Source organism: Paramacrobiotus metropolitanus, unplaced genomic scaffold (genome assembly GCF_019649055.1).
Source record: "Paramacrobiotus metropolitanus isolate TYO unplaced genomic scaffold, Prichtersi_v1.0 Parri_scaffold0000046, whole genome shotgun sequence".
In the NCBI taxonomy this organism is placed as follows: domain Eukaryota; kingdom Metazoa; phylum Tardigrada; class Eutardigrada; order Parachela; family Macrobiotidae; genus Paramacrobiotus; species Paramacrobiotus metropolitanus.
Window position 1 is genome coordinate 966,501 of NW_026570266.1, and position 12,803 is coordinate 979,303.

At 40.4% G+C, this 12,803-nt stretch overlaps 1 protein-coding gene across 1 annotated transcript; it reads left to right on the forward strand.

Annotated features, from left to right (window-relative positions):
- Positions 1-366: 366 nt before the first annotated feature.
- Positions 367-12,421, forward strand: LOC129591527 (AP-1 complex subunit beta-1-like). The gene is made up of 16 exons (XM_055487197.1): positions 367-701; positions 787-892; positions 972-1,107; positions 1,621-1,866; positions 2,760-2,947; positions 4,956-5,180; positions 5,723-5,904; positions 5,993-6,117; positions 6,286-6,374; positions 6,736-7,018; positions 7,718-8,110; positions 8,929-9,138; positions 9,813-9,958; positions 10,562-10,691; positions 11,215-11,386; positions 11,870-12,421. The coding sequence occupies exons 1-16, from the start codon at positions 665-667 to the stop codon at positions 12,097-12,099; spliced, it is 2,898 nt and encodes a 965-aa protein (XP_055343172.1). The 5' UTR covers positions 367-664; the 3' UTR covers positions 12,100-12,421.
- Positions 12,422-12,803: the final 382 nt, after the last annotated feature.

The window sequence follows — 12,803 nt, forward strand, 5'->3', positions numbered from 1 at the left end:
ATTTATTGCGGCGTCGGTTCCAATTCCAGCGGAAATTCCATCGCGGCAGTTACACTGTACAAGAAATCGCCAAGACGCTTGGGCGCCCAAGCGGCCAAGCCTATACACTGTACACTGCAATTAGATTTCTTCTTGGACAATAAATTTATTTATAATTTAAACTTTAATATTTTAGATGAATTGTGTGAGAAATATATTTAACTAATAACTAATTGATTATTGGCCACTGCACACGAATCTGGGGTCTTTTCCAGTCCACAGTAGAGCGGTGGAAATGGAAAGCCGTAGATGGAACTCCCATTGCACGGTTATCGGCCTAGTTGGCATCAGCCGAATGAATCGGGGGAGTGAAAACTGAAGCCAAAAATTGGCAGTCGATAAAAATTAAAAACCGCAGTTCATATTTTGGTTTCCTTCGTTTCCGGGTTTGTTTCCTCCTGAACGCGGGGTAACTTTATCGACAGCTGAAATCGCAACCTGTATTTAATCCGTATAATCTGTGGTGTTTTAATTTGTTGTCCAAATGCTTTCGGACCTGCGTCTGCTCATTTCTGCGCTCTGCAATTTATGAACATTTTCCAGTTTTTGTGACTTTCTTTACAAAATTCGGATCCATCGTCTGTTTCGGTTATTTGACTGGATGCGTTAGTATATTGTCAGAAAAATGTCGGACGCCAAGTATTTTACCACGACGAAGAAGGGTGGGTTGCGGAATTTCCGTTTTTCGAGCTCACTGTTTTGTGTTGGCAGTTTTTCGACGGTTTTCCACATTTTCCGTGTTTTCAGGCGAGATCTTCGAGCTGAAGAGCGAGCTCAACAGCGACAAGAAGGAGAAGCGTCGGGAGGCGGTGAAAAAAGTGATCGCCAGTATGACCGTGGGCAAAGATGTCAGGTAAGCGCGGAAATAACAGAAAACTGACAAATTGAAAAATGATAGTGTGCTGCAAATGTGTTGATGTGGAAATCTGCAGTGCTTTATTTCCGGATGTGATCAACTGTATGCAGACGGATAATTTGGAGCTGAAGAAGCTGGTGTATTTGTACCTTATTAATTACGCCAAAACCCAGCCGGATCTGGCCATTCTGGCTGTCAACACATTCGTTAAGGTAAACTATAAACAGAAAAATTTTGAAAAAAAGCGCAAGAATTCCCAGAAAAAAATATTTTGGTCGGATTACGATATTATGCATTAACTTTTCAATAAATTTTTTTAAAATAACTGCTTAGTAATTTTTTAATGTTCGAGTCGAAGAAAATATTACTACTTATACTAAGTCAAAATGAATATTCGACAGGCTTAATTCTGGAAGTCAGTGTGTGGCAAAGCCGTTTGTGTTGCAATCTGGCGACAATCGTAGTGCAGTGGAAAGACAGCATTTTATTAGATTGGGAAATAAACTGAATTTCAGCCAGTTACAATGAATTTCCGGTGTAATCATGTGAATTAATATGAGCAGGTGCATGTTCACTTTTTTTAATCGATTAATTTATTAATTATTTTCATTTATTGGTTTTTTAATTAAGGCTATTCCGCAGTTAAGGATTGTCAATCGGTCTTTGTAAATTCTAAAGAATTTTTTTGCGTATTTTTGTTAGAGGAATGTTGTTGTCTGTGATAGGACTGCGATGATCCGAATCCGCTGATCCGCGCCTTGGCGGTGCGGACGATGGGCTGCATCCGCGTGGACAAGATCACGGAGTATCTGTGTGATCCGCTGCGCAAGTGCCTGAAGGACGAGGATCCCTATGTGCGCAAGACGGCGGCGGTCTGCGTGGCCAAACTGTACGACATCAACCCCACGCTGGCCGAGGACCAGGGCTTCCTGGAGGCCCTCAAGGATCTCCTCTCCGACTCCAATCCCATGGTTAGTACTCACACCATGCTTTCTCTCCCGTACATACGCATTAGAACGCTGAGTCAGTATCCAGTGTACGATTAAATTTTGAAATTTATTTATAGTTATTTTGTATGAATTAACTCAGTTTATACGAACTGTTTTATTTATGCAATTTTCGGTTTATTTTTATACAATTTATGTAATTATTTTATTTAATTCGATTCAGTATCTATATTTTTCATATGTTAATTCAGTTTATATTCAGTTGATTCGCTTCAGTTTTTCTCGTATATGGAACGGCGTCAGCTAAATTATGGATAAGTCGTTCTAGTCTGTAGATGTATATAATTTGACAGGCGATTGTAGTGCGTTGGCGGTTGGCTCAGTCCAGAAGTATCCCAATGATTATACAGTGTAGGCAAACAATATTGATAATAAAATGAGGGTTGCTGTTTCTTATGGTTAGTGGTTATTGGTGAATAATTTTTGTTTGATTAATGGCCATTTTGTTATTTGTGTGCGTAGTTGTGATGGTGGATTGCGTTGGTGTGATACGATCGTTCTTCTGGAAAAATGCGAGAATTTGTACACGAACTGGTGGCATTTGGTTTATTATCATCTGTAGGCTAGACGCCGTTGGAGATGATAACGTTTCACAAAACACATTTTCTGCGGATATTCTGAAAAAATTACCCTAGTCTGTCTATTTACTGAATGGATTTAGTTGGATGTAGGTTTAACCGTTTATGAATTAGGAACTGAATTTTTTTCCGTTTAAAACATCCGGCAAGGGTTAATCAAAGCACAGATAATACTTTGATGGCGTAGGTTTGAGTAGTATTATCAGTGGACGCTGAAGGATATTGGAAATTATGTTCAGATTGAGACTGCATGGAAAATGTCTGATTTTTGCCAAACAGGTGGTAGCCAACGCCGTGGCGGCGCTGGGCGAGGTCAACGAGACCTCCCCGCATCCCATCATCGACATGAACACGGCCATGGTCAATAAACTGCTGACAGCCCTCAACGAGTGCACCGAGTGGGGCCAGGTCTTCATTCTGGACTGCGTGGCCAACTACACGCCCACCGACGAACGCGAAGCACAAGGGTAAGAATTCATTAAGGAATAATTTATCTTCGAGAAAAAAGTGCGCCGTTTTCCATGCGCTGAAGCTTGACCGTCAGTTTTGTTTCTTTGGATAAAATTCGGTGTTAATAAAAAAATTTCTGAGCGTTTTCGCTTTGCATATTCAGTGTAGGCTGTCTGGTTTTATAGCCAGCTGTACCGTATTAAGGGTTATGAGGAAGTGTTGCAGCCATCGTTCTACGATTGTGGTGTTATTTGTATATAGTGAGACGGGTTACGGAGAGTGTGTAGTTAATTGTTGGCAGTTTGATGTGGGAATTTAATGGGAAACAGTCTGTTTATGTCATAATCACCTGGCTCTGGTAGAAATAATTAAATCATTTACTGGTATGATAATCATAATTAAATCATTAATAAATCATTTAATTAAACGAAAGTGCTATGCGCCCGGAAAAATTCCGGGCGCATAGTTAATTTGCTATGCGCCCGGAAAATTTCCTGGCACGTAGTTAAGTTGGTCCAGTGTCCGAGAAAAAGAAAGACCACCTGGCACCGGCCTCGGGTTTTATCAGACGCAAGGGTCACAAGCGGCCAGAACACCAACCGAGCCTCCAGTCAAGCATATGTCTAAAAGAAGGAGAACAATCGGTGATTTTCCGCAATCACAGCCCTCATCTAACCAACCAGAAAAGGTGATGCTGCAGGGAGAACATCAGCTGCAAACAGTCAAACGAGTAGGTGAGAAATGGGCAATTTGTCGGTGGATATACTTTACCTCAGCAAACTGGCTACCCTTTGATGTCCGCGTTCTCGATGTCATCTGCTACCTCTGTCGCAGTTTGCTCAAAATAACAAATTAACTGGCCTCCTTGCACTTGGATGGGTAATTATGCCACCGGCAATATCGTTGTGCAGCAAGTACGAGCGGACTTAATGAATGGGGCGACACTAATTCAACCACTTTATGATCCAGGACACCACTTTGCCACCCTAAAGACGTGTTGGGTACCGGAACCGAAGGTTACGATCTTATATAGATTCTCTTGGATGGGAGCTTACAGATTGGACAACGCTGCAAGCTTGATGCTTATGCAGCCAAGGGGAATTAAGAAATGCGAATGATCTTCCATCTTTTCCCCGGCAAGCACCGGGTTCGAGCAACTGTGGTGCATACTCGGCGGCATTTACAGTTGATCATGTAATGTCAAAAACACCCGTCGAAACCGCAAACTATGCCGACGAAGTTCAGTTCAGAGGCTGGTTGAACGAAATTATTCAAACCGAAAAATTAACGAAGCCACCCAGGAAACGGGGCCCGAATAGCCACGAGAAAACAGAGCGCCGACAAGCGGTTGTGGTGACCACCAGCGAAAGAGAGAAAATTCGCAAACGACGAAACATATCTCAGATAATGCGATTGGATGAGAAGGATGGAATCCCGATCATAGCCTAAATGTTACAACTAATAATAAATTGTTTTCAAATCCATGAAGCCTTAATTAAACCACGAATGCGTTCAGCTCAATACGAAATCAACTGTATTGAGAATTGCAAAAGTGCCAATGTACTGCTACGAATGTGCGGTTATTTAACTAATAAAATTTGTGAACTTTCGCAAGCGAAAAGCGATGGCAATTAGGGCAAACAAAATTACGCGGACGAATTTCCGGGCGCATAGCAAAATAACTACGCGCCAGGAAATTTTCCGGGCGCATAGCAAATTAACTATGCGCCCGGAATTTTCCGGGCGCATAGAAACGACCTTAATTAAATATGGAAATACTAATAATTAAATGATAAATCAAGAAATCAATCTGGAAATAATTAAATCATTTACTGGTATGACAATCATAAGAAAATCATTAATAAATCATTTAATTAAATATGGAAGTAATAATTATTTATTAATAATTGAATGATAAATCATTAAATCAGTCTGGAAATAATTCAATCATCAAATTCCTTCCATTGTCTGGTCTCCTGTTAAATAACTCTCGGTTATTGCTGTAATCTGGCGGTATTCGAACAGGATTTGCGAGCGTGTGTCGCCGCGTCTGGCGCACGCCAACGCCGCCGTGGTGCTGTCGGCGGTCAAGGTGCTGATGAAGCTGATGGAGATGCTGCCGGCGGAATCCGGGGAATTCGTTGCCTCCTTGTCCAAGAAACTCGCGCCGCCGCTGGTCACCCTCCTCTCCGCCGAACCGGAAATCCAATACGTCGCCCTGCGCAACATCAACCTCATCGTCCAGAAAAAGTACGCTATTATATATATATTGGAGGGTGTTTTCTTATTGCCGCTTTTATAAAGGTGGTAAAAAAAGTTGGATTTTGTGCAATTTTTTCAACGTTTTAGTGGTACAAGATTGTCAGAGTGTCACTACTGTAGTCACTCTTCTACGATCGCCCTACGCATGTTCTCCAGAAAACATACGAGATTCTGTAAAAACGATTTATATTTGTGTAAAAAAATTTAATTTGAAAAATCTAGATTAGTTGTTGTATTAAAAATTAGTTAGAATCATATCAAATTTGTTTTGTGTTATATTTTACAGCGAAATCAAACAACCAGCAGAACTCAAACCTTTTTAACAAGTATTTTCATTTCTACAAATTCTGTTTACTGCAAATTTTTCATTTTGTTTTTTATTTTTTCATTTTCATGTTACATTGTTTTCTTTTTCCCTGCGAGGTTCAGTTTGGTGGAACGGGACAATTTTTTGATAGCCAGTAACGCAATTTCGTATGTTTATTAATTTACTGCATATTTGTTCTTTGTGAGGTATTATTTCTGTGTAGGCCGGACATTCTGCAGCACGAAATGAAGGTCTTCTTCGTCAAATACAATGATCCCATCTACGTCAAACTGGAGAAGCTGGACATTATGATCCGCCTGGCCTCCCCGGCCAACATCGCCCAGGTGCTGGCCGAACTGAAGGAGTACGCCACGGAAGTGGACATTGATTTTGTCCGCAAATCAGGTCCGATTTTTTTCTTGCATTATTTTTAAATACAAAAATAAGCATTATTTTTAAATACAAAAATAATTAACGGCGATTATATTAATAGTACGGGCCATCGGTCGGTGCGCCATTAAAGTGGAACAGTCGGCGGAACGCTGCGTCAGCACGCTGCTGGACCTCATCCAGACCAAGGTCAACTATGTCGTCCAGGAAGCCATTGTCGTCATAAAGGTGAGATCAGTTTTTTTCCATGGAATATTTCGCTGTTTATATGCTTACCGCTCATTTTAATGTGCTCATTTTACAGTATTTTTGTACCGGTAAATTTATCAGATTTTTCTCTGCGATTGGTACTTTCGTTGATCAGTTTTTCAAAAGAGCAAACGGGAATTTCTGTAGGATATTTTCCGGAAATACCCCAACAAATATGAGAGTATCATCTCCACATTGTGCGAAAATCTGGACACGTTGGATGAACCGGATGCCAAGTAAGCAGAACAGTGTTGCTCGATTTTTAATGGAAGTAATAATAATTTTTAATTGTTTAGTAATTTTAAATGATTTGCTTTAGTTTGCTTTTAAATGATTTGATTTTAGTGAACAATATTTAACGTTAATTTTCCTTTGATTTAATTGGTGATTAAATTTAAAAATATTTATACAGGGATGGACCTTTATGCCAGGACGGCAACAGTTTAAATGATTGATTTTAAAATTATTAAATTAATATTATAATGATGAATTCATATCCTCTACTACTTTAAATTAATTCAGCGTTTTTTTGCGATGTATAAATTCGTAATTTTGTTTTAAAACCAGGCCAGTGTAGTGATTAGTTTGATTGTGTAGGGCGTCGATGATCTGGATTATCGGTGAATACGCGGAGCGCATTGAGAACGCCAACGAGCTGCTGGAGTCCTTCCTGGAGGGCTTCGCCGACGAGAACAGCCAGGTGCAGCTGCAGCTGCTGACCGGCATCGTCAAGCTCTTCCTGAAGCGGCCCACCGACACGCAGGATCTGGTGCAGAAGGTGCTGACCCTGGCCACCCAGGAGAGCGACAATCCCGATCTGCGCGATCGCGGCTATATTTACTGGCGGTTGCTGTCCACCGATCCGGTCATTGCCAAACAGGTCCGTATTTTTTCGGATAATATTTTTTCTGGAAATTGCTTTATTCTGTGCGTCGTGTTTAAAAGTGATAGGCAATTAGTATAAAAAACTTTTGAAGTGTGCTTGTACTTACTGAATTAGTTTATTTTTTGGTTCTAATCAATTTTTCTGGTACTTACACCGTTTGAGGTCGTGAAAATGAGATGATTTGCTGATATCAGATGAAGAAATGCAGTGATTTGTTGGAGCTGTTAAGCATTTTACGTTTTTATCAGAATTAGTACAGAGAAAAAAATTTTTTCCAGAACATTTTTAATTTCAGAACTTTTTTTAAAGCAATTCCAAAACATTGTCATTTTTTAACTGCCTGAGTGAAATTAAGTAGTTGGTTAGTTAAACCGCGCACATATGAACGCATCGTAGTGTAGTGACTCCACTAGTGGTGACATGGCGGGTACTAAGTACTAACTGACCAGGTGGTTCGCGTCGTTGAGATTAAAATTGCACGCTGCAGTTACATAAGATTTGTAGTATATTTTTGCTGTCAAATGCTGTATTGAAAATCCTTTAATTTTGAATTTTTTTTAGTAAACTAGCGTGGCACGTAATATGCTAGCGTGGCACGTATATGCTAGCTCAAACGATCTGCAGACATGTAAATTAAAATTGACATTGAATTGGGAAAATTAAAATGGAGATGGAATGTGCTGGTTGCGGTAGGTGGTGTTGGCGGAGAAGCCGTTGATCTCGGAGGAGACGGACTGTCTGGAGCCGACGTTATTGGACGAGCTGTGCTGCCACATCGGCACCCTGGCCTCCGTGTACCACAAACCGCCGACGGCCTTCATCGAGGGCCGCACAGCCATCACCCGCAAATCCCTGCCGGCCCGCGTGGCCTCCACCAACGGCGGCCAGAGCCCGGGCGACGCCGGGGCCTCCCCGCAGCGCCCCTCGGTCATTCCCAACCAGGATTCCCTCATCGGTGACCTCCTTAGTCTGGACCTGGGTTCACCCGCTGGACCGCCGTCTATGGGCGGCTTCGCCATGGGCGTGGGGGTGCCCAGTGGCCCCACGGGGGCGCAGGGGCTCCTGGATGCCGATCTGGACAGTCTGGTACGTTGGGACAGATTTCGTCGTGATTTGTAGAATTAACTATCATTTAATATGAATAAACAGCCGTTTTATTATTTATTTTATTGGTGTGTAAATAATTTTTCTCTGCATTTATTTTTTGTTGTTGCTTGAAAAAAAGGAGTTAATTTGATTGTACGAAGAGAATTTTAATCCGTTTTCTTTTCTATAGTTAGAATAATTTGATTGTACGAAGAGAATTTTAATCCGTTTTCTTTTCTATAGTTAGAATAATTTGATTGTACGAAGAGAATTTTAATCCGTTTTCTTTTCTATAGTTAGAATTGACTTTTGTTAGAAATGGAACGTATCTGTAAAAGTACTTTTACCGTAAGCGTGTTGCACGTGGTGCAATCGTAGTGTATGGGTTTACTGAGTTCCGGTACAGACAGAGCGTTGAACGTCTTTCGTACTGATAAAAAAGTAAACGTTTTAAAGTATTGTTTTTGATATCTGGTTTGTTTTTCTGATGAACGGGGCGAAGGTGTTTAGAAAGGTGAAATCAGCCAGCAGTGATTCAAGATAATTTGAATTTTATAACAGCTGTTTTGTACAAACGTATGAGATGAATAAATCGTTAATACAAGGCATGATTTTGCTATATTGATTTGTTTTCTTGTTTCGTTAAAACGTATTCGGTTTTTGGTTTGGCGCTGACGTTTTCTCTTATGCATGTGAACTTGCAGAAAAATGTGTGTTAATTTTACAACGGGAAGATAATATTTACCAGAATTTCAAACGGCGCGAGTTCCTGTTGATAACTTACTCCGTGATTCGACGTTTCTGTGTGTGTTTGACAGCTGGGACCGTCGGAGCCGTCGAGTGACCCGATGAGCGGCAGTTTAGGTGGCGCCAGCAGTCAGATGGGCGGATTCGGCGGCGGCAGTGGAGGGCTGGCGGATCTGGTGGGATTCGGCGGCGGTGGACACACCGGACCCGCTGGCAGTGCCGGACTGCTGGGCGACATCTTCGGATTGGCGCCCGGTGCGCCCTACGTGGCGCCCAAACAGGTGAGCCAACAAATTTATTTTAATACGAAATTAATGTTTATTTGCAATCGAAATTCAGTGCGGTCTGTAACGCGTTTTTGCTATCTTGGTAATGTGAGAAATTTTTTAATAACTTAATTTTTAATAGAACCAGTCGATTCTTTGTATTTTATACGAATTGTAAAACTGACCACAGGGATTTGCCAGGATTTCCGTTTGATTATTTACTATTTGATTTTATTTATTGAAATTCATTCTGGCATTGGACATTTTTTTACTGTTTTGTTCATACAGCAAATTCTTTGTTTATTTCCCAGCGAAGCCAATCAAGGGATCCCTAATTTATAAAATTATAGAATTGACCAAACACGGGTTAGCCGAAATTTCCTTGCAATTTATTTTTATTTAAGTATTATTTATTTTCTTGAAATTTATTCCGCCTTTGGGCGCTTTTTTGCTGTTTTGATAGTGTGAAAAAATTTTGAAGGTATTTTTATGGACATCAAGCGGTGCTCCTTTTTCACTAAAATTGTAAAATCAACCACAAGTGTATCAGGAATAATTTTCCCTTGCCATTAGTAAAATGAGCAGTAATTTCTGAATACATTATTATTTTTAAAGTTTCTTGCCTTGTATTTTTCTTATTATTTTCGGTCGCTGCGAGTGTAACGGTGGATTTCGGTTGACGTGTGTAGGTGTGGATGGACCCGGCCAAAGGCAAGGGCCTGGAAGTGCACGGGACCTTCGCGCGCCGCAACCGGCAGGTGTGCATGGAGCTGACGCTGAGTAATCGCGCCATGCAGGCTATGAGCGACTTCGATATCCGCCTGAATAAAAACAGGTAAGAATTGATTTTTCTCGTACATTTTCACACACCAACATTTTCGCATACACGTATTTCAACCTGTGGTGAAGACGTATTTCAACCTGTGGTGAAGACGTAGTGCAAGGGCGCTGTCAAAGCCATCTATTATCTGTTGTTGGCTGGGCTTTTCCAATGAAAACGATAATAATTCATGATTAATGTACGTTTGTTATACTCTAATTTTTTTACGAATTGGCCGTCTGGCGTAGATTTGTGAACATTTTAAATCAAAGTGAATGTAACAGAATAATGGCGTTACCAATTTTCTCCGTGAATGAGCGGTTTGGCCGTTTTGACTTGCTTTATATCCTTACAAAATGCATGGCCCGTAGAAGATTGTAACGATATCGTAGTGTATGACTGCAAGGGCGTAGTGTTGCGGAGTTGGCGGGCTGTTCGTGTAGTTTCTTTAAAGATAACCACGTTAAATGTTCAGTATGTATTTTTACTATGTTTTGCTCTGTTCAGTCTCTTGACGGAAATAATTGGTGGAGTTCCTATGGGGTTTTAATCGTAGTGATAAAATGGATTTATTTATGCGGTGGAGTAATTATTTAATGCATGCGGCACTGGTTGCAGTTTCGGTCTGACGCCCTCGGCGCCGCTGGTCGTCCGCTCGCCGCTGCCGCCCAATCAGAGCGCCGAAGCCAGCCTGGTCCTCAACGTCACCGGGGAGATCGCCAAACAGACTCCCCTCACCAATCTGCAGGTATTCTTCAATAAACGGGCGTTTTGTGAGAATTTTTCCTAGTTTTTTGTAATTGAAGCAAGCATCTGCTGCGTTTTTTACGGACTTAAATACATAAAATGTATCACTAATTTTAATGATACATAGATAGTGTTTTGGTAAATTTTTTATAATGCTGTAAATTGACCTTTTTTGTTATTTTTTTATTTTTATTTAATTTTAACCTTTTTTGTTATATTTTTATTGTGATTTTCTTATTTGCAGATGCATATAATAATAACATTGTTAGTAATTGTTGTAGCATGTTGTTTTAGTAGAATAACCTGTTTTATAATGTTGTTTTAACTAGTACGTTTACATTGGTGTAAGAATGAACGTCCTTTGCTAATTAAATTTTTTCTAAGCGGGAATCTGACTGCATTAATTTTGCTTTTAATTTTTTCCAGTAACGGAATTTTTCTTGCGTATTTGTTTGTGAAGAATAATCGATTGTGGAAATAAATGTCGATATGTGTATTGACCGTTGGCCGGTTGTCCTCTGCAGGTGGCGGTGAAGAACAACATTGGTGTGCACTACTTTGCGTGTCTGGTGCCGATGCACGTGTTCTTCGTGGAGGATGGGTTGATGGAGAAGGGCGTCTTCCTGGCCACGTGGAAGGACATTCCGCCGGAGAATGAGAAGCAATTCGAGATACACACCGCCATTCAGGATATCGGTGGGTTTCTGTCATCGTCTCATCTTATCACATTTTTGAAAAAACAAACGGTTTAATGAAACATTTACTCGTTAAAATCAGTTTTCTTGCAGATTTTCTTTCTTAGCTGTATTAAAATAGTTATTTATCCATTAAGAAGGTAAAATTCATGATTACTCAGAACGTAATACAAAGAAAAACCCGAAACCGCTTTAATAAAAATTGTTTAAAACTAAAAGATAGTTGCAGAAAATAATTTGAACGATAGGAAAGTGTTAAGAAAATCATGAAAAATAACACTTAATACAAAGTCCATTAAGCTTTCTGTTTTCTGCCGGCGGAGTTTTGAATCAGTGGAGTGAATAACGTTTATAAAAATAATCAAGTTAATATTTAGCTTAATAATAAATCAATTCAACCAAATAATTCTTAAATGAATTAATTCTACTGGTAGTAATAAATTAATTGAATAATTGTATTGACTGGTGTTTTTTTGTGTGGCAGAGACGATCAGCGGTAAACTGCAGGCCAACAACATCATGACGGTGACGAAGCTGACCACGGACGGGCGGCAGTTAGTGTACTTATCCCTGAAACTGACCATCGGCATCTGGGTGCTGTGCGAGCTAAAGGTCAACGCCATCGCCAGCGGCCACACCCTGGCGCTCAAATCCCGCGTCCCGGACGTGTACGGCGGCGTCGTCGAGACTTTCCAGGGCATTTTATTATCCTGAACAGCCAGGACCCGGTCGGAATATACGCCCCCCGGGGTGGGGATAATTTCCGGAATTTTTTGAATAAAATTATTGTCGTTGATTGCGCGGTTTTGTCGCTTGGAAGGTGATGCGGGGACCGGCGGGGATTTATCCCCCGGGGATTATTAACGTAGGTGGTGTGGCACCTCCAAGCGGTGATGTTTTGTTTGTCTTAACGATTTTATTGTCTCAGCGGAGGATGATGTGTGTACACTGATTTCTGATGCGAAATTCCGTTTATTCATTTGATTTCCGTTGACGATTAATTTATAAAAATGGTATTAATAAAAATTGTGCTAAACTAACTTAAAATTGTTAAATTAAATTGTATTGATGAAAATTGGTTTTGTAAAAAATGGTAGGAGCACTGCTCTGTTTTGTCAAAAAATCCCATTTAATTGACGCAATAAATCATGCAAAATTTGACTAATTCTTGAGCGTGTATGTTCGCTAAGTAATTTTGCGGCAGTCCGTTCAATATTATTCAGTTCCGCTTATTAATGTACGAAAAATAAATAAAGTTATTTTTTTGGATCAAAAAATGAAATTCACGCGCGCCGTTTACTTGTCGTGTCACAAGGGAATAAATTGTGCAGCATTTATTTTGCGGTTTGTCTTGTTATTTCTGTTGAATAGGAAGGAAGTTATTAATGTAAATGAAAAACCTGCAGGAATACAAAATA